Raw genomic sequence first — 21,418 nt, forward strand, 5'->3', positions numbered from 1 at the left:
TAGTCAACGTTAAATGTTGATGTGTCAACTGTGGATTGACCGTCTAGTCAACGTTAAATGTTGATGTGTCAACTGTGGAACTTGCCACAGCCCCTAACAACCCATTCCAACTAGTCCACGTGAAGAGCATTTCTGGAAAGAAAATATATATATATATATATATATTTTAAAACAAAACAAAATAAAACAAAATTTCCCCGCCCTAGCAACCCTCTCTTTCCATCTCACATCCACCCTTCATCGACCTCCACAGACCCCCTTTCCCCCAATCAATCTCAGGTCCTCTCCAACCCAAAACACGATCAAACATCCAAGACAAGATTGACCTCACAATCAAAACCAAATAACTCACTAGCCTTATAAGTTGTTGCTCCAAATCTGTAATTACCCGAACCTAAAAAACCTAATTTGTCCAATCCAATCAAACTGATCCGCAAAAGGAGAGAAATAGAGGGAGGAGGAAGGGGATGACGAAGAGAGGGGGAGAGGGAGGAAGAGAAATAGAGAAATAAAGAGTGGGTCAGGTATGACCCAACGCCTTCACCACCCCCACCCCTTCTCACTCAAACCCTAGCCCCATTCCTCCTCCGCATCAGCGCCGGCGACATCGACACCATCTATCTCTGCACCCTTAGAGGCATCGGTTCCAGTTCTACTCATCGGGATTGCGAGAAGAACCTTAAAAAAAACCCAGCCTCTTCCCTACCTAACAACCCAACGGCCCCATCACAACCCCTTCTTGCACTGGTTCCAGTCCCGCCCATTAGGATTGCAGGCGTTCGTCTTCCTTGTGCTTTTAGGCCCTGAAATTCATAGACAAGAAAGGCTCTAGCGTTGAATCAGAAGGCTTACAGAGCCAAGATCGAAAATTTTGAATATTCCTCCATTTTTCTCAGATATTGAATTGCATAATTTTCCTTTTATTTAATTTTTTATTTTCAAAAAAAGAATACAATCAAATTTAACTAGGACCTCTATTTCCATGTTTTATGCTACAGAAGTTCTGGTGGTTTGGAATACCTCCACATGCTGGGAATCATCTACATGGAACTAAAACTTGAGAACGTGTGCTGAATTGAGGGGGATTTGTTCCACCAGTGAAGAAAGGAGCTGGCTTGAGACTGTCATTGGTATATTTCTAGTTTTTTCATGGCTTGTGGTTGTGCAGAGAAAGAGGGAGGGGGCTGGGGTTAGTGCGAGAAGCGGTGGGGAATTGGCGGGGGTTGAGGAGTTGGGTTTTTCAAGCTTTTTTTATTTTTAAATTTTATGATATTTTATATATATATATATATATATATTTTGCGAATTGAATAGTAGGTGAGTCCTATAGTGGACACATCAACATTTAACATTTGACTAGACGGTCAATTTAACGGATGGGATGAATTGGTCATATTTAAATACATTGGGTATAAAATTGATGAAATTGAAATTTTGGAGCCCATTTCGATACTGATCCTAAACTTCTAAGGATTGAAGTGTAGTTAATCCTTTCTTTAATAATTGCCCAAGGTTGTTGAGTGGGTTGGCTTTTCATGTTGCATTGCTTTCTGTTGGAATGACCTGTGGAAAAAGGAAAAGCATTTGGTACTGTTTTTTTTTTATAAATTCCAAAACAAAATGACAACAATGTTAATATAAAGTCATGGTTGCGCTGGGCCAAGCCAAAAGTATAGCCTTTGGATACGTCACGACTGTTTGATTTGTGTTCCCAATAATTGAATTGAATCAATAAGCAGCTTCCCAGTGGTATTTATGCAATCCTTCTCACCAGCTCCATATATAAAACATGTCTGCATATCTCTTGGCCTTCAATTCAACCTTACCCAGTTATTGGCTATTCTTACAGGGCATATTATTATTACTTGTCATATTGGCATGTGGTCAAGGCAGAAGCTGTTTTCGAAGTCATTTTTGCATATTCCGAGTACACCATGTGATTGTTTTTGATGTCATTTTCCTACTAAATAATAATTGGTTTCCAGGAAAAGCAATACTGATTAGTTTTAAGGAAAGAAAGTTCCGAAGATCATCATCCTTAGCTATAGTTATAGCTAGGCTGAATGAATGAATTATTTATAGTAGTGTGTGTTACTGGGGAAATTGACCTGACTCTGAATGAAGAAAAGGGGAGGGAAGAATATGCTTTGAGAAAATGGGACGGTGCCCCCTTTATATGTAGATTCCACATTCATAGCTTTTTGTATCCTCTCCTCCCCCCCCCTTTTCTCCCCTCTCTCTCTCTCTCTCTCTCTTAAGTTTCTTCAGGGTTAAGTTCCTCATTACTACAATTTCAATGTGTTTCTGTGGTTAAAAGCAACAGTTTAATACTGCACACTTTGGTTACAACAACACAAATTAGCACTGTAAACCTCAAAGCCCCAAAGTGAGAGAGAGAAAAGGTAAATCTCATTAAATGATTCATTTTTTGATGATCCAAGCGAAAGGTGCAGTGCAGTGCAGGTCTCTCTCTCTCTCTCTCTCTCTCTCTCTCTCTCTCTCTCTCTCTCTCAAACGTGTAGAGAGTAGGGCCGCTATGTCATCAAACGTGTCCATAATATGGGCATTGGAAATTGGAATCTCCCAAATATTGACAATGAAATGTTGATTTGTTTGTGGCTTGTGGCCACTAGTCCTTTGCAAGTCTTCCGCAAGAGTCCTTAGTCTTTGTTTCTTCCCACTCAGAGTCGGTCTCATCATGATAATGTATATCAGCACAATTATAACACCTATATGTCTCGCGCATATGAAACTATCGAGGACAAACAAAAGTGGGCAACGACAATTCAACAATTAGGCAATTGACCCCAGCTGAGCTGATGATGATCCGGTATTGATATATATCCACCAATCAATTATGTGCTGCAACATGAAAAACAGAATTCCCCAAAAGGCTTACGAGTTATCATGTAAATGAACACATGATAAACTTACCCCAACAAAAAAACAAAAGTTCAAATGAAGCGGATATTTCGTGCTTTCTTCTCTCATTTTTCACTGGCGATTGATGCTGTATAATTTTGATGCATGTTTATGTTAAAGGGGCCGGTGGCTGGACAATATATCCTGTTTTGTCTAAAGATATTCGGGTTTATTTTACTCTTAATTATAAGCTCAAATGGTCAGTTTTTCTTTTAGATGAAATGAAACCTCCTTTCTATTCTCTTACTTTATATAGTTTTCTTTTTCTTTTTCTTTTTCTTTTTCTTATTGAAGGGGTGTGCATACTCACGACTCGAAATGTTACACATATGGACAAACTTAATAGAATTTGACAGATCAACTGTAATTTAAAAGTAAAACGGAGAAATAATGGATGGGAACTTGTACTCTAACTATTGTTGCAATCTCTAAGTGGGACTTTCAGTCATCTATCCATTTTCTTTCAACAATGAAGACTAAAAAATTTCAAGAAAGAGAAAGCCACAAAATTATATCTCTATTTCCCAGCATCAAATAAGATCTTATTTCCTAAGATTTAGCTCGATTACAACTAAACCAATATTTGCTGTTTTTTTTGGCTTGCTTGATCTACTTCCATTTTCTCCAACCTCCACAATCGAACTCTTGAATGAATTCATGATTCACCAAAATTTTCTCTAAGATTTGCAAGATTCTTTTTAATTACACCTTATTACATTATAGGGCTATACGCATAGTAAAAGTATCCGACATTATACTATGAATATCGTACATTAAGTAATGACAGTCCTGATCTCTTGGACCCCTGTAGTCCAAGAGATTTATGGTCACTCACCGTTGGATGTAAATTCAACGGTTGACTTGAATCGGGTAATAATCATTTATGTCATATTGCATATATATATATCATTTTGAACCATTGGATTAATATCCAACGGTGGGTGACCACAATCTCTTGGACTCCTGTGGTCCAAGAGATCGGGACTGTAAGTAATGATTGATAAGAAAGCAACGTACATATACATACATTCATACGGATACGCCCATAAAATAAAAGATTAGAGATATGTAAATGGTGGTGGGGTCCAAAAATTTGGACCATCCACATGCAGTGCGATTCCCTTGAAGAAAAAGCAACATCTTTCCTTCCTAGTAGAAATTAGAAAAGCCCCTCACAACACGTCTCCCTCACTTCAATTTTCCATCCCTCAAACCCCCAAAAAAGCTTACTCTTTTTCACTCCATGCACCTAATAATAACGTATTCTCTCTTTCACACACGGTCTTCCCTCCCCCTTCTACCAAATTTCCTCAAAGTCACCAAACCCACTCCACCCTAATAAAAACCAGTACCATATCAACATATCAATCAAATTCACAGCCAGGAACCCCTATGCCTATCAAAATGCGTTGCTTTAAACCTCCGGCCTTGGCTATGATTGCCATTTTCCTTTTGATTGCCTCCGTTGCAGGTCCAGTCCACGCTGACGAAACCCCACCCGCGCCTGGCGAGGAAAAGTGCGGCTCGTGCTCTCAAAGCCCCCCTCCGCCATCACCGCCACCACCATCTCCGCCGCCACCGTCATTGCCGCCGCCTTCTCCCAAAAAACCACCGCCGTCCACTCCGTACTGCCCTCCGCCGCCATCGACGCCATCGACGCCATCAACGCCATCGACACCATCAACGCCATCATCACCGTCCACGCCGTTGATATACATCACCGGTCCACCGGGGGACTTGTACCCTGTTGACCATAGTTTCAATGGTGCTAGCCGGAGTTTGGTCACGGGGTCACCGGTTTTGGTTGGCTGTGGATTGTTGGGTCTTCTTCTGGCCTTTTGGTGATCATGTACTTGTTCATTCGTAATTTCTTATGCGGTAAGTAAGATTAGTTCAGATGGTATATGGTTCTAATTAAGGGACATAAAAAATTTCTGGATGTTATAATTAGGGATCAACAGTTTGATTTTTGTACTCCAGGGAATTATAAGGGCACAAATTTAATACTTTCGTTTTCATACTTGCTCTTATCAATTGTGTAATAATCTTTCGATTTCAATTTTATTGTCAATCTCGTGATCAGTAATTACGTAATTGACTTTGTTCTTTGGGTTCATAATTTTTTCTTTTTCTTTTTCCCTAGCTCTTGAATTATGAAATTTAGAATTATGATTGTATTGGTAATTGATGCGATCCGCTGAATCTGTTGATTTGAGAGTATGGACGGATCAGCCAACCCAACTCACCAGCTTGCACTTCCAGTGACGTCTTAATTAAAAAAACTTGCTTTTAATGTGGACCCCGATGCTTAATGGGTGATGTGCCTTGTTAGCTTAGCTTAGGAAGGCTCATGTGTGCAGGTGGCATGTGCTTAATGGACTCAACTATGAATGTGCCGCTGTGCATAATTCAAGCCACAACTTGTGCATTTGTTGTTTAGCACCACCACAAACCAATATTATAGTGTAATCCAATAACATATTAATATGGCAAAAACCACAAGCTTTAAAATACTTATTTGATGCTATAAATTTAAATGACTCTAATCAGTTGATTAAATAATGTGCGTACTTTATTATTTATATATTTCCAAAAGAAAAAGAAAAAAAATGAAGCAGCGACCTGGACCATCCTTATTCTTTTAGCATTATGCAAAGGATAGTGATGCCTTTGTATTATGCGCTAGTTGCGTTGGGGCGGCCAAAGTTAATAATAGATAGATAGAAACTGGTCACCAATTGCCAACACTAGACAAGGTTAGATCATTCCAAAACTAAAACACACAATTTTCGCAATCTGCTTGCCAAAAGGTTAGATCATTCCTCTAGTTTAATCTAAAACGAACAATATCGTTATTGTATTTTATATAGCAATAGGAGATTAATTTGTTCTTCTTGTACAGTTTGAAAAAAGTTTGAGCGTTCATCCAGTGAAGGTGACGCGTGTAAATTGGTGTCCAATTAGGAAGGTTCACATGGCTTGCCTAGTTTTCGTACGTGGGCCTGTCGGTCAGTGACATGCAAACTTGAAAATGCCAACCATCTGATCTTGATGTCAGAAGTCATTCCATTCTGGCGACGTGTCGTATGTACAAGCGCCATGTGCTTCTGTGTGCTTTTAGAACAAGAAGAGATCAACTTCGGTTTCACCAAACTATGTAAAGGGTCCCGCAAGCTTTTTAGTGCATGTCTCTTTTTCACATCCATATATATGATCTTGGGTTTTATGGGCAAGCCAACTAGACAGTGGGTCGTCCTCGTCCGTCCATATTCATAGCCTCATAGGGTTGGTTTGTTTGGTGTGTGATTATTAACTTTAATCGAGATTTACTTGTCCTTATCTACTTACCCCTTCATGCTTCAATTGGAGATAAACCATGGCTTCATTTAGTAACAATGTGATTATGAATTTAGATGCCTTGCCACGCAGTACAGTGTGATTGGCTCGATCAAGGATAATGCAATAGTTGGTAGATGTGAGAAAAATAGGCTACACCACACCATCCATGCAACTAACCAAACACCAGGCTTATGGGTAAATGATCAAATCACATATTGTCCTAAGCCTAACTAACAAGTTGAGTGAGTTGGGGCCCTTGGGGAGGAGCCTACCTCTCTGTCACATTGACTCCCACCAAAATAACAAACAAAGAAAGAAAACTGATGCATATATATCAGTCATTCTCTCATACATATACTCGAATGTTATTACTGTATGAATATCATTCGCAGTCATTCTCTCATACATATACTCGAATGTTATTATTGTATGAATATCATTCGCATGATAATAACAAAAAATACTTGATATTCGCATAATAATAACATTCATAAGTTCACATAAAAAAAAATTTATATATTCTTTATTTGTTGGTTTGTATATAAAATTGTATAATCCGGAAAGTAGCATTTTTGTTATTATATACAGACTGTTTGGTTGACAATAAGGAAGCACAACAGCCTGTACTGTTGGATCAAATAATGCTACCTTTAGAGGTTTCAATGGACCTTTTTTGACATAACAACCTCGCCTCTTTCTATAGATGACCGAAAGCATTATCCTTTTTTAAACCACAAATTCCAAAGTAAAAAAGAATAGAGTCACCTCATCATATTCATACCTTCGTCACCCCTTATAAAAATAATTTGGATATAATTTAATTTGCGTAGACCTTTCATTTTCCGAGTAAAATGAAAGTTACCCTTTCCATTACATACAATTATATATTTTGGTTGGTAAGTAAAATTATCTTATATTGTATTCAATTTTGGTCTTTTGTCGGGATGCAAATCATGTAATTGTAATCCTTTGGATGTATTTTCTTAAAATTAATAGATATACAATCAACCATTAACATGTGCAAGCTTAAAATTACGATAATAATATTATTATTTGATTCTATTTAGATGTTGACGTTGTGTAGATGCGTGAATATTTTATCTTTTTTTTTATATTTTGGACCACAAAATCTTGATGAAACTAAATGAATTTGATGACCAGTTAATGAACCTAATGGAGGCTTTATCTTATTTTACCTTGTATTCGTTTGCATGATCAAGGTTTAAGAAATAGAAACGAATGGTATTTAGTGAGCGATCCAGTTTATTATGTTGGGTTGTGGGCTACACGAGAACTTGTTCGTCAAACACACTCAACCGAGCTCTCATCACTTACTTTTGACGTCTTCTTTTTCCAGCTGTGCCTTAAATTTGCGTAAGTAGCAAAGAAAGTCATGGATCACATTTTGGACGCTTTTCAAATGCAATTTAAACACCTGTCTCTGTCTCTCCATGATTCCATTCTCAAATTTCTCACTAGCTTTGATATATAAGAACATGGTTAGGTGTAGAATTTAGTGACTAAGGTTGACAATCCACATGGCCATTTACGCACCTCACACCCAAACAAACTTTCATTTGTGCTTCTACTTTGGTAATATAAAATTGAAAACCATGCACCAATTTCAGATGGAGATATCTTTGAGATAGACATCATACAACGTAGTCAATACTCGTGACTTAATAAAGGACTAGTTAGTTTTGTGCATCATATTTAAGAACCTATTATACTCAAGAATGTTCCTCCTTATATTATAGTCTAATGATAATTAATCAAAGATTAACAACTCATTAATTAAGCTTTTCGAAACTCCATCGATGTCTGTGGAGAGTTTGGCAAGATCCAAGACAGCAGATTAACACAAGTTTCAAGTAAATAGCTGGGAAGAAGATACAATACCGTGGAATTTGGGAGAGAGAAGGTTATTATTGACATTTATTTTATTTATTTTAAAACATGAGATGACCAAAACGACGATTGGTACCAAGAAAAGGGTAGTCTGTTTTCATCCAAGTCACTCAACTATTAACTATTATATTCCCGGTTTTAGCAGTTCACAATGAGTAATGAGATTCAAATTCGGATCTTCATAAAAATAAAATAATCTTAGTCATATAAGGCTGCCTTGTTCGTAGGGCTAGGGCATTATTATTATTACTAGCTAGACTACAAGTCTACAACCTTCTCTTCTCTTCTCTTCTTCTCTTCTCTCACAGGCAGTAGGTACGCCCCCCCGCATAAAGCTCCCCCAAGTGGGGTCTAAGTTCTTCTAACTAATTTACTAGTACGGGACCCAAGTCAATTTCCTCATGCCACGCGTTCCACTTCGAGAGAGAGAAAGACATAATGGCCCATGACCTCAAAGCATGCCACTTCGGGCTCCTCCGCCGGAACAAGTGGTGGCCGTCGACTCGTGAGAGTACAAGTGGAAACCACATATCCAACCTTTTCATCTAATCTTTTCTTTATTTTATCTAGTCATATAGGAATAGGCGCCGGGTGTTCCTATATGACTTTTCGATGCACAAAGTTTTGTTATTTTATTTTTCTTTTCATATTGAAATTGGTATCAACATTGAATAATTAGTAGTATCCAAGTTTCATGTACGAGTGTGACATCTTCTAATTATACCGCTAAAACTAAGGGGGTGTATCTAATTCTAATTTTTAATGATTTTTAATGAGTTTAGAAGTCTGAAGGTATTCAATTGTGACTTTTAAATAGTCTTTAAAAATTTAGTTGATCCAGGAGGATCTACCAACAAAAATAAACATAATATAATATAATTATAATTAATATAATTATATTATATTATTAAATTATTTACTTAAAAACTAATGGTTTATAACGAATTGTTATAAACCATAAAAAGTTAATGGTTTCAAAATGCCTAAGATTTTAGGCCATTCATTTTTTATGGCTTAAAATAATTTACTATTTTAGTTTAGTTAATTTTAGCAAACGAATCTTGTATAAATACGTAAGTTATTCATTGAAATGAATCAAGCAATTCTGAAAACAGAACTCAAAGCAGTTCCTTAGCTTCTTCCTTTTGTTTCTCTAATTGTCTTAAAGTTCCTCGCGTTCCCTTATTCCTATAAACTAGGAATTCATAGTTCTATCGACTAGAAGTTTTGGATCAAGTGGTCTCAGAGCACCAGATCCGAGAGGGTGACAGTGGTTTATGGTCTCAACTCGCAACCAACGCAAAACTTCTGGAGAAGAACTTTTAGGTCCTTTGCTCGTACACCGAAAGCCAAGGTCCAAGAGAGACATTATGACTGGAGAAAACAAACAAGATACATCTAGTGATGGTGATCGCATCACTAAACTTGAGCAACAAGTTGAAAATTTGTCCTCATCAATCCTTAAACATGTGGAGAGTTTGCAGACTGGAAAATCTTCACGTCCATCAACTTCATCTGAGCTTGATCAAAAGCTTAAGAAAAAGGTTGTTGAGGATAGCGAAGATGAAGACGACACACAAGCTAATCCAACAAAAAAGGAAGCTGAATCAGGTGACAATAAAAATTCTATTGATACCTTAAAGATTGATTTTAAGGTTAACATCCCTATATATAAAGGAGATGTTGATCCTGAAAAGCTAGATAACTGGATAGACACATTAGAAACTTATTTCACAATTTATAAGTATTCTAATGTGCAAAAAATAAAATATGCGAGTTTGAAACTTTCAAGCCATGCCCTTACATGGTGGAAGTCCTATCAGAGACGGTATGATGTCTTAGAATTGACTTGGAAGAACTTCAAGAAGCTTTTGAGAAAACAATTTTATCCAGTTGGCTATGAAGATGAAAGATGGTATAAGTGGCAACACTTCAGACAAAGATTTGGGCAACCTGTACAAGAGTATACAACAGAGTTCCACAACCAAGCTATGGTTCTGGACATTGACGTCGATGACTACGACGTTTTCATGAAGTATACCGGAGGTCTTGCCGACTACATACGGAAAGAACTAAAATTGTTCACCGTAGACACCATTGAAGAAGCTACTGTGAAGGCCATCGCCATTGAGGCAAAAAATAAAAGAACTGACAAGAAGGATGACATATCAAAACCTGTCAACAAAACTGACTGGCAGAAAAAGGGGACGCGGAGCAAGGAAGGTCAGACACAGAAGGTCTACTGTGATCACTGTCAAACCAGCAGACATGCCAAAGACAAGTGTTGGATACTCCATCCTGAGTTACGGCCAAAGCGCGAGAAAAACAACCAGGGGAGAAATGACAGAAAAGCCACCTTAACTGCACAGCAGGTAGAAGAGCTTCCAGAGTTGAAACACCCTGATGTTACACTTACCCTTATGACAAGACCAGCAGATACTGAAGACACATACAACCGTGAAGAGTTGTTTCATGTGAATATTCAGGTGAAGCAAAGTGTTGTACAAGCTATTATTGACCCTGGAAGTCAGAAAAACTTGATTTCAGAGGCTTTAGTAAGAAAAGTGGGTTTAAACACCACACCACATCCTAAGCCGTACCCGTTAGGATGGATTCAGAAGGATGTTGACTTACAGATCACGAAGCAATGTACCTTCAAATTTGCTATCACCAATCGATATATCGATGAGGTGACATGTGAGGTGGTTCCTTTGGATGTTTGCCAAGTCATATTAGGCAGTCCATATTTATGGGACCGAGATGCCATCCATTATCGACGGCTTCGCAAGTATCGACTTGTGAAGGATGGGAAGGAGTTCCACATCAACGCTTGCAAGCCTCAAGCTACAGATAATTTGCTTACAGATAATTTGCTGACAGCTAACCAAGCCAAGAGGTTAGTCAATTCATGTGGGCGATTCGTTTTGTTGATGATTCGACCGCAAGATCAGAGTTCTAGAGCTGTGACATTGTCTACATTGTCTTTATCTCCTACACAATGCTCAGACATAGGGAAATGACAAGAGAAGTTCAAGGACTTATTTCATGATGTGCAGGGTTTGCCACCACGGAGAGCTGTGGAGCATGAGATCCAGTTGGTAGGAGATTCACCTCTACCAAACTTGGGTTTGTATCGTACTTCTGTGACGGAATCCGACGAGATCAAGAAGCAAATTCAAGGACTTCTTGAACAAGGAGTCATCAAACCCAGCTGCTCACCATGTGGTTCGCCAGTGTTACTTGTGCCTAAGAAAGACGGAGGCTGGCGTATGTGTGTAGATTATAGGGCACTCAACAAAATAACCATTAAGAATCGGTATCCATTGCCGAGGATTGATGACCTGCTAGATCAACTACATGGTGCACGCTACTTCACTAAGCTTGATCTCAAATCTGGCTATCACCAAGTCCGCATCCATGACGAAGATACTTGGAAAACTGCATTCAAAACAAAGCAGGGGCTGTTCGAGTGGTTAGTCATGCCATTCGGATTATGCAATGCTCCAGCTACCTTCATGCGATTGATGAATGAGGTACTCCGCCCTTTCCTTGACGACTTCGTCATTGTATACTTAGATGACATTCTCATATTTAGTGTCACATGGGAGGAACATCTTCATCATATTGCTCAAGTTTTGGAGGTTCTACGGAACAAATCAGTTACAGTTAAATGGTAAGAAGTGTGAATTTGGGAAACAACACCTTGTATACCTGGGATTCATTGTTGGTGCAGGAGAACTGAAAGTGGACCTAGAGAAAGTGCAGGTGATTTCTCAATGGCCTACTCCCCAAACAGTGACTGAAGTTCGGAGCTTTATAGGTGCATGTCAATATTTACGAAAGTTTATTCGGCACTTTTCACAAATTGCAGCACCCTTACATTCTCTAACAAAGGCCAATCAAAAGTTTGAATGGTCGAGAAACCATGAGGAATCTTTCCAATTGTTGAAACGGAAGATTACAGAGGCCCCAGTATTAGCATTACCGAATTTGCAGAGACCATTTGAAGTGGAAGCAGATGCATCGAACTATGCTATGGGAGCCGTATTATTTCAAGATGGGAAACCAGTTGCATACCATTCTGAGATGTTTAGTGGACCGGTATTGAATTATCCGACTTATGACAAGGAGTTGTATGCAATGCATCAAGCAGTGAAACATTGGAGAGCTTACTTATTAGGAAAAGAGGTTGTAGTTCACTCAGATCATAAACCTCTTCAGTTTTTAACTACACAGTCTAAGTTGCAGCAAGCTTGCCATATGAAATGGATGTCTTACCTACAACAATTCAATATTGTGATAAAGTACAAGAAATGAGCAACTAACAAGTTGGCAGATATGTTATCTAGACCACCTACACCAGTTAGTTTCGCATTGCTGGTGGCTATGCAAATCCAACCCATTGTTCCTTCTAAATATGCCAAAGGGTATGACACAGATACTGATTTCAACTCAGCCTATGCCAAGCTACAACAAGGAAAGACTAGTGAGTTCCAATTTAGGGATGGACTAATTACAAGGGAACACAATTGTGCATTTCAGAAGATGGTGACAGATTGCAGTGGATTCGTGAGGCTCATACTTCCAAAGTAGCAAGGCATTTTGGAGTTGAGAAAACTTTATTGAATCTTCGTCGCTATGTGTATTGGCCAAAAATGCATCTCGATGTTTCACGATATATTCAAGGTTATGCTCTATGCAACACATCAAAGCCTTCCAACAGAAAGTTAGGACTGTATCTTCCATTACCAGTACCTAGCCGACCTTGGGAGAGTATCTCGATGGATTTCTTAGGTGGATTGCCTAAAACTAAGTCTGGAAATGACTACTTGTTTGTGGTGGTAGATCGTTTCAGTAAGATGATGATTCTCATTCCATGCAAGAAGACCGTTACTGGAGAAGGAGCTGCTAAGTTATTTTTCCAACATGTTTGGAAGCATTTTGGCTTACTTACATTGATTATTTCTGATAGAGACAGTCGATTCTTAGGCCATTTCTGGAGGTCATTATGGTGAATGATGGATACCAGATTGAAAAGAAGTACTGCATTTCATCCACAGACATATGGGCAAACGGAGGTCGTAAATCGGACTATGGTACACTTGTTATGGGGTTACAATTCCAAGCATCCGAAGACTTGAGATGAAAGTCTCCCTTACTTACAGTTTGCTTTCAACTGAGCAATTCATCGCTCCACACTCTAATCTGCATTTGATGTTTGTTTGGGTTATTTACCCCAGAGTCCTTTTGATTTAGCATTCATTATGAGTGACCAACCATTAAGTGGGAAAGAAGAAGAAGAACATATTCGAGCACAAAAATTTCTCGAACGAGTTAGAAAGATTCATACTGAAGTAGAGGCACAATTGAAATGTTCTCAGCAACGATATAAAGCTCTCCACGATAAGCATCGTGTGCCATGTAATTTCAAAGAATGTGACCTAGTATGGTTACATCTTGTAAAGGAGCGGCTAACTGGTGACGGCAAGAAACTGAAGCCTATTCGTTATGGACCGTTCAAGATCATCAAACAAATTGGTGATAATGCCTTTCAACTTGAATTACCACCATACATGCATATGTACTCGGTCATCAATGCCGAGAATCTTAAACTTTTTGAGCCATCTCTACTTGATGATGATCCCGAAGAAGACACTCGTCTTCCATCAGTTGATGCCTTGCGGATTGAACAAGAAGATCCTTTGTATGAGGATTGTCTATTGGAACAGAAGGTTCGTGAGACTCGACATGGAAAGTATGAGTATTTCTGTATTGGTAGAAAAGGTCAACTTCCTAGCAAGTCGAAATGGTATATTTGGGACAAGGCAATAATAGAGTTTCCTCATCTCAATTTAGCTTGACCAGGAGCTCAAGCATCTTAAATGGGGGAGTCATGATCCATGAGGATCTACCAACAAAAATAAACATAATATAATTATATTATATTATATTATATTATTAAATTATTTAAAACCATAAAAACTAATGGTTTATAACGAATTGTTATAAACCATAAAAAGTTAATGGTTTCAAAATGAGTAAGATTTTAGGCCATTCATTTTTTATGGCTTAAAATAATTTACTATTTTAGTTTAGTTAATTTTAGCAACCGAACCTTGTATAAATACGTAAGTTATTCATTAAAATGAATCAAGCAATTCTGAAAGCAGAACTCAAAGCAGTTCCTTAGCTTCTTCCTTTTGTTTCTCTAATTGTCTTAAAATTCATCTCGTTCCCTTATTCCTATAAACTAGGAATTCATAGTTCTATCGACTAGAAGTTTTGGATCATTAGTTGTATTCAATTGTGAGTTTTAAAGAGTATGTAAAAGTTTTGAGGTATCCAAAATGTAAATGACTTTTAAAAACTTTGTGAAATAAATGACTTTTCAATACTTTTGAAGCTAATTCTTACTACCAAAAGTCTTGCTAATTTACACCAGACTTTATGAAAATATTGGGAAGCTAGGAAGATAGAACCAGAACGTCTCCAATTCTTTCTTCCCTCGTTATATCAAGTAGCAAGCAGATATATCTTTTTTCTTTATGGTTAGGGCTCCACTTTGGTATCCCATCTTGTCATCCACTTCCTTCAGGTTAGTAAACACGTGTACTTTCCCTCTGTTGATGAATATTTCTTCTATTCTTTTCTTCATGCTTGCATCCTGAAGCTTATCAATATTTCATCACAAAGCTATGTTTGCATATAAATATTTTATTATATTGATTGTCTTATATGCTAGGTTTGCATACAATATTTTTTTATATAATTTTTTGCCCTTAAACCCATTAATTTATTATTTAGGTACTGTTTCTTAACCCATAATTCATTAGGTGGATAATTTTTTCATATAATATTCTCAATTTGATTACATCCCATGTATTGGGCTAGGAGAATTGCGGGAATATAGACTCTTGTAAGTTGTAATATGACCAGATCTGTTGATTTGTAAGTGTTTATGAAATATTATTGATGATTGAGTAATATTTATTTCTTTTGATAAGAATATGTTACTTATCTATGTGATTAGATTTTGATAAATAAAAATTTAAAAGGTGCATTGGATGCATTTTACCTATAAGCTATTATGAAAATATACACAATTAATAAGGATTTGTATCCAATTGTTTTTTTTTTTGTCCTAATTTTTTGTTCCATGTATGCCGACTAGTTCATTCAACATAAAAGATAAATGCTATTCTTAAAGTAAATTAAAAAAATAAGTATTTAAAAGTCTATAAAACTCTATGACAAAAGTATATAAAAGTTTGTTACTTAACTTTATAAAATATGTAAAAATCATTAAGAATTTGCCAACTCTAAGAAAGTCATTTACTTAAAAAATATTTTTAAAAGTTAAAATTGAATACACCCCCTAAGAGTCGTCAAAAGTAGCTAGATACAACTTCCTTTTGTATATATGGATCCTTTTCTATTTTCTCTGTTTTTCTTGAGTCGTGACAAGACTCTCATAGTCTCCTCCCCCTCCTAATAGCAAACAGCTTACCTCCACCACCACTCACCCACTCCACTTGTTATACTTTGTTTTCTTCTCCAACCCCCTTTCTCCTTTCTCTTATTCATTTCAACATTTCCTCAAAACCTTTCCATCCACAAACCCTTTTTAACACACCATCACCATGGCTGCTGCTGCTGCTAACATAATAAACCCACTTATTCTCTCATTCTCAACCCTCTTCCTGGTCTCCATTCTTCTCAGCTTCCCGGCGACAACAACTTCGGATAATCCCTGCGCATATCCATGTTATCCTCCACCTACCGGCACCGGCAGCACTACTCCGGTGACCACCACAACACCGCCTCCGCCGTCGACTCAAACCGGCTCATACCCTCCTCCTCCGACCGTCTACAATAACCCAACTGGATCGGGATATTCCTCTTACAACCCTCCTCCATCCACTTACAATGGTGGTGGTGGATATGGTTCTGGTGCCAATCCCCCTCCTGACCCCATCCTCCCCTATTTCCCATTCTACTTCAAAAACGGTGCTCGCGGAAACGGAGACGCTTCATCAGCAACCCCCCTCATTACAAGATCATCCACCCTCTTCAACACTATTGCCACCACCAATATTCTACTTGTATTTGTCTTCTTCTTTTTTCTCTAGTTTTCTGTAACAATCTTCTTCTTCTTCTTCTTCTTCTTCATCTTTTAATCAATGAATTAGCTAGCTGGAGCAATGTCACAATTTGGGTGTCATGATCAAATATCATCATGTTTTGGTTTAATGGATATCAATCATGTTAAATATTTTTATGGTACATGTTTCATGGGATTGATTGATCCAAGAGTGGTATGTATTTAGTTGCAGTTGCAGAAATGAGGGTGAGAGAAACAGAGCAAGTGATAACGATGATGATGATGATGATGATACATAGAATTAATATTATATTGCTTAAGTTTTGTCTTAATGCGACGCTTAACCTCCGAATTGAAATATTACATCACCTGTTTTGGTGATTGCGCGCAGAGGACAACAACCAATAGGCTTAATTACACAGTCGGCAGGTCAATGGAACGGAAACTTCAAGATGCCTTCCTTATCCTCCTTTAGGCTCCTTCCTTTCAGTTTTTTGTCGTCATTCAAACTTTTTAAATGCATGGCAAACCAAATGGAGCTAAGTTCAGTTCCATTACATTTCAAGGTCCATTTTATATCTTGTAAATTAATACAATTGGTATGCTAAAAGAACAATAAAGGCTAAACAAAGGTTAAAGTTTTCAAACTTGGTTGTTAAGAGTTGCAACCACTAACGCAGTATGCATATAAAGATAATAGAATAGGTTTGCTGTGGTGGTGGGGTCCTTTGGTTGGTACTTACTACTTAAGAGTCAAAAGTAGAGTAGAGACAGAAGGAGTATTATCTTCCTCCCTACGACATTCCAACCCACACAACCTTTTTAAGCAGAAGATTCCCAACATTTTATCAAACATAAGGGAATTCAAAAGCATTGAGACTGTGACTTGTCATATTTTTTAGTGGGAAGGCAGAAAATCTTGAGACATCCGAGATTTGATCCGTAAAAAGATGGGTCAAGGTTCCATGCCACTGCAAAAATTATTCATTTTTTTGTGGGGAAATGATAGAATTTCAATTGAATGACCATAAAAAAGCTCTGTTCTGTTCTGTGCCAACAACAAACTCGCTAATCCATTTCAAAGAGACATACTTGGATTGAAAGAGAACTTGCTTTCATTACAATCTACCTGATGAATAATATAATTTAATCAATTTTAATTTATCATATTTATAAGGTGGCAAGAGGGCCTAGCCTAGGCAATTTTAGCCCCTCAAAACAGCGCAACCATTATTATTATGTCTATTCAGCTTATATGCTTTTGTTACAAGCTTTGCATGGATAAAACTGTCTGTGGGACTCTAAAAGTGATAGCAAAGGGAAACGCTAGCCTCAACAGCTGATTTTGATGATCACTAATAGTAATAATGGTTGTCACCAATACCATAAATTGAAGCATACTATGGAAGATGGGATGACAAAAGGAACAAGGACCCTTCATTCATGAGGCAACACCAACTGTTAGATGACCAATTCTGGAACTGCTTCCGAAGCCGATGCCTTTCATACCCTTCCTTGACATCTCTCTGTTATTTCTTTCGCCTCCCGCTTTCTGCTTCCCTTCACTTTTCCGACCTTTTGCCACCTTACCACTTTCTAACAACCGCTGTTTCTGCACATTAGCATCCTTCTCTTTTGCTTTCATCCTGCTGCCTTCACTTTTTGTTTTCATATCTCGGGATAAGTTGGTTTCTCCTGAGGCATCATGTGATTCAGTTGTGCTTACAGGAGCACTAGCAGTGGGATCTTCATCCTTTCCTACCTCTGAGTGTGAGGCCAATCCTGCAGCAGCTCCACTCCCTGGACTTGTTGACTTGCCTTGTACTTTAGAGAATTTGGTAGATGCAGCCTGAAAGACATAGAAATGGAATGTTTGGTGCAAAGAAAGAACAACTAATCATGATTTAGAACACCACAAGTCATTCTCTATCTCACAACATATTCTACATCCGTTTTCACCAGTGAATTGGAATTTATGCTCTAATTCAAACTTGGCCTCATTGATTCACTTGGAATCTATCTCCTGTCTTAAACATGCAATGGCAGACATTTATTTACCTTGTTTCCATCAGGCCCTGAAGTCATAGCTACATTGTAGAAAGAAGGCATTGGTGCTGCTTTGAAGTTGAGGCTTTTCCGGAATTGTTTAATCTCAGCTTCTGTCTTTTCCTGCCGCATAACAGCAACCTAAACCCATTGAGATTCTTAAGAGAAGTTTCGAAAGCATGCAATCAGGAATATTTGAGTTGCATTATCATCGAACATTTGCCTGATTTATGAGTAACTATATAAACTTTAGCATCCAAAAGTCCAGGAATAGATTAGACCCACAACATCTGCATCATTGTACCAAGCATAACATAGCATTCTAATCATTTGAAAAACATAATTATCTTTTTCAACATCCTAATGCATCCCACACTGAAATTGTCGAATAATTACGCATTATATACAGAAGACAGTAATTGAATAATTTCTTTACCTGCTTTCTTGCTTGGATCTTACTCATCTCATCTTCCTTAGCGTGCATTTTTTCTTCCAACTTCATGGAAAACTGGATTGTATGAGCCACAAGGACAAAGGAACAAGTCAATTCAATGTTGTAAGCCATAAATCTAAACCCAAAATCTAAAGGAACTGCAAATTCAGAAAAATACATGCTGGCTTGCCTCTTTCCTCCTTTCTGCTCGTTCAGAACTTTTGAAATTGAAAGTTGCAACACTTGATCTCGTATCAGACTTGGTCAAATTGACTCTGTGGTTAAGCCTATATGAGAAAGGAAAGGGAAAGGTGATTTCCATCAAAATTCAACAGTTCGAGAGATAGAAACATCTAACAGCATTGAATAAGAAATGTTAATATACCTGTTTGCTGTTTGGCATCTTCTTGGGTCAGGCTTGAATGCCGGAGGTTGAGGTTCATCAAGTTTCTTGCCTCGTGACTCTTTATCACTATAACAATGTAAGAAGGATATATGAGGTTCCATTCAATAAAGCATGCAGGATTTCTACTTGCAAAAAACAGTATATACCTTGTACTCTCATGAACAGATTTTCCCTTCAGATCTCTAGACTCCTGTGTGGAAGACAATAAGAGAAAGGCAATGATAAATAATAAATAAAGGATTGCAGTATCCAAAGGCATACCATTATTGGGAAACTAATATGTATATAGTACACCATTTAGAGGGTGAAGAACATCATAAATACGAGGACATGAAATACCTTTATCATATTTTGGCATTTTAGTGGTAAATACGTATCATGAACAATGCTTACCTCTAATTTTGAAGTTCTGCGTCCAGAATGTGTTGATGGAATGGCAGTTTTTGATGACAGCTTTTCTTTTTCCATTCTCCTCCGTGTGCCCTCTCTTTCTCTTGTATTAGAATTCTTTGTAGGATCTTTAGATGCCTCAGAAGAAATGCTTCTCTGGACCTGAGAAATGCTGACCTTAGAATTGACTCTGGGCTTGGAAGTTTTGGATTCTTTTGCATCCTTCAACTAGATAGGACACAAGGAGTATAAGCAACATAGCATTGGTTCTCAAACAACAAAAGGAAAGTAAGTCCGGAAGCGCATATCTAGATGCTATAACGTTATAATTATATCCATATTGTTTTTCATCAGATATAATTACATCTAGATTTTAATGCAAGAGAGTCTATAGTAAGTACTATTACTAACTAAAGAAAAATGTCTTATTATGATGAAAGTATTCTTAGGAGCCCAAACCTTTGGAGAAGCACTTTGCCAAGTTTCTACAATAGTGCTATCAATTTTCTTAGCTGCTTCAGTCTTGGGGCATATATTAACAGGGTTAGAAGATTCATCAGCATTCGCTGCATCACCATTATGATTCTTATTTACATCAGTCTCCGGTTCATCAATAGTTGAAGAAAACTCGTCACAATCCTTTCCAGGTTGATGTGTTTCCTCAGAATTTGCATCTTCAACAGGACCATCGACCAAAATATCATCATCCTTTAAGGAAGATACCTTCTGAGGACTAGACAATAAAACTTCAGGATCTTCTTTTTCACATTCGGTCACAACACTACAGTCTCCATGATACTCTGAACCATCCGTGCTGTCATCAAATTGAGCACAACTGCTGCCTTCATTTTCATGTTCAAATTCTTCCCTGTAAGCACCACTCTCCAAGACATCATTTTCACAGACTTGATAATCTGTACCATGATGACACTCGGGTAAATTTGGTTTGGGAAGACCCTTCTTTTTGAAATGAGCCTCAAAGTAAGCTTTCTTCTTAATAACTGAACCTGGTTTCAAGCATTTTTCAACCTCTTCAACATATCTGTTATGTGAGAAAGATGATCTCTTTTCCCAAGATAACGCTTCATTTTCGAACCTCCCAAATGATATGGAACCAGAGTGTAAAGAGTCTGACTGTCCATTCCAAACAAGTGGCTGTTATTGGAATGACTATAAAACAGATTGAATCGCTAAACAAATTTTTTAATTCATGCACTTTGTGGGAAATTTTGTATGCATTACTGTATCAGTTTTTGGACACCTCTGCTGAAAATCAATCAAATCAGAAAAGCAGATCACAATTCATTACAATATCCAATTCCATGGCTTTTGCCAACACTTTAAAAATTTCTACAACATGACCAAAATTCTTTTATTGGGAAAGGTTAGTTCTACATAATCGACCTAAAGGTCAAATCTTTTTGTGTCTCATAACATTCCTAAAAATTTCCTGATTAAGTAGTTAATCTCAGATTGGTATAGATTTTATGAACCTTTACTTGCAAACAAACAAAATTGGAATGAAAATATACAATCAAGCACAGACTAAAAGGTGGAAACAAAGAAGTACCTGAAAGCTAAAACTAAAGGGTTCTTCTATCTCCCCAGACATGATTATAATCAGCCCCCAAAGGAATGTCAATCTTTCAGAGACAAAAAAGAAAATTAAGAAGTAAGCAAATATGGGCAAGTCTCCGTTTATCCAAAACCCAAATGAGAAAAAGTCACTGAATTGCAGGAAATGTTAAGAGCTTACCTTAACTAGAAGGGGGCATTTCAGAGGTGCAAGAAACGCATATAAATCAGATTAGCGGTGGCTGGGGCTTGGATCCCAGAGAAGGAAACAGTTTGGTAATGGAGAATGAAGCAAAAT

General features: G+C 37.7%; 3 protein-coding genes across 7 annotated transcripts in view; 2 read left to right on the plus strand and 1 right to left on the minus strand.

The window, feature by feature from the left end:
- The first annotated feature begins 4,049 nt into the window (after window positions 1-4,049).
- On the plus strand, window positions 4,050-5,038 carry LOC117615832 (chitin-binding lectin 1-like). The gene has a single exon (XM_034344992.1). It carries the CDS (start codon window positions 4,315-4,317, stop codon window positions 4,765-4,767), a length of 453 nt encoding a protein of 150 aa, XP_034200883.1. The 5' UTR covers window positions 4,050-4,314; the 3' UTR covers window positions 4,768-5,038.
- A 10,555-nt stretch (window positions 5,039-15,593) lies between these two features.
- On the plus strand, window positions 15,594-16,464 carry LOC117613999 (proline-rich antigen homolog). The gene has a single exon (XM_034342666.1). The coding sequence runs from the start codon at window positions 15,810-15,812 to the stop codon at window positions 16,296-16,298; it is 489 nt and encodes a 162-aa protein (XP_034198557.1). The 5' UTR covers window positions 15,594-15,809; the 3' UTR covers window positions 16,299-16,464.
- Window positions 16,465-17,383: 919 nt separating this feature from the next.
- Window positions 17,384-21,418, minus strand: part of LOC117615322 (protein WVD2-like 7) — a 4,469-nt gene continuing 434 nt past the window's right edge. Inside the window, exons 1-10 of one of the 5 annotated variants that reach the window (XM_034344389.1) lie at window positions 21,302-21,418; window positions 21,116-21,188; window positions 20,005-20,679; window positions 19,549-19,707; window positions 19,302-19,345; window positions 19,135-19,221; window positions 18,928-19,036; window positions 18,753-18,824; window positions 18,329-18,457; window positions 17,384-18,119 (exon numbers count right to left, since the gene is read on the minus strand). The exon at window positions 21,302-21,418 is cut by the window's right edge and continues 434 nt beyond it. In XM_034344389.1, the coding sequence (XP_034200280.1) occupies window positions 17,712-18,119; window positions 18,329-18,457; window positions 18,753-18,824; window positions 18,928-19,036; window positions 19,135-19,221; window positions 19,302-19,345; window positions 19,549-19,707; window positions 20,005-20,679; window positions 21,116-21,157 (1,725 nt within the window). In that variant the 5' untranslated portion in view covers window positions 21,158-21,188; window positions 21,302-21,418 and the 3' untranslated portion in view covers window positions 17,384-17,711. Of the gene's footprint in view, window positions 18,120-18,328; window positions 18,458-18,752; window positions 18,825-18,927; window positions 19,037-19,134; window positions 19,222-19,301; window positions 19,346-19,548; window positions 19,774-20,004; window positions 20,680-21,115; window positions 21,189-21,301 lie in introns of all 5 variants that reach the window. The other 4 variants (XM_034344388.1, XM_034344386.1, XM_034344387.1 and 1 more) reach the window with 4 other exon arrangements.

The sequence above is a fragment of the Prunus dulcis genome, chromosome 1 (assembly GCF_902201215.1).
Source record: "Prunus dulcis chromosome 1, ALMONDv2, whole genome shotgun sequence".
Taxonomy (NCBI): Eukaryota; Viridiplantae; Streptophyta; class Magnoliopsida; order Rosales; family Rosaceae; genus Prunus; species Prunus dulcis.

Coding starts and splice junctions, on each gene's coding strand:
- LOC117615832 (XM_034344992.1), top strand. CDS start 4,315: ATGCCTATCAAAATGCGTTGCTTTAAACCTCCGGCCTTGGCTATGATT.
- LOC117613999 (XM_034342666.1), top strand. CDS start 15,810: ATGGCTGCTGCTGCTGCTAACATAATAAACCCACTTATTCTCTCATTC.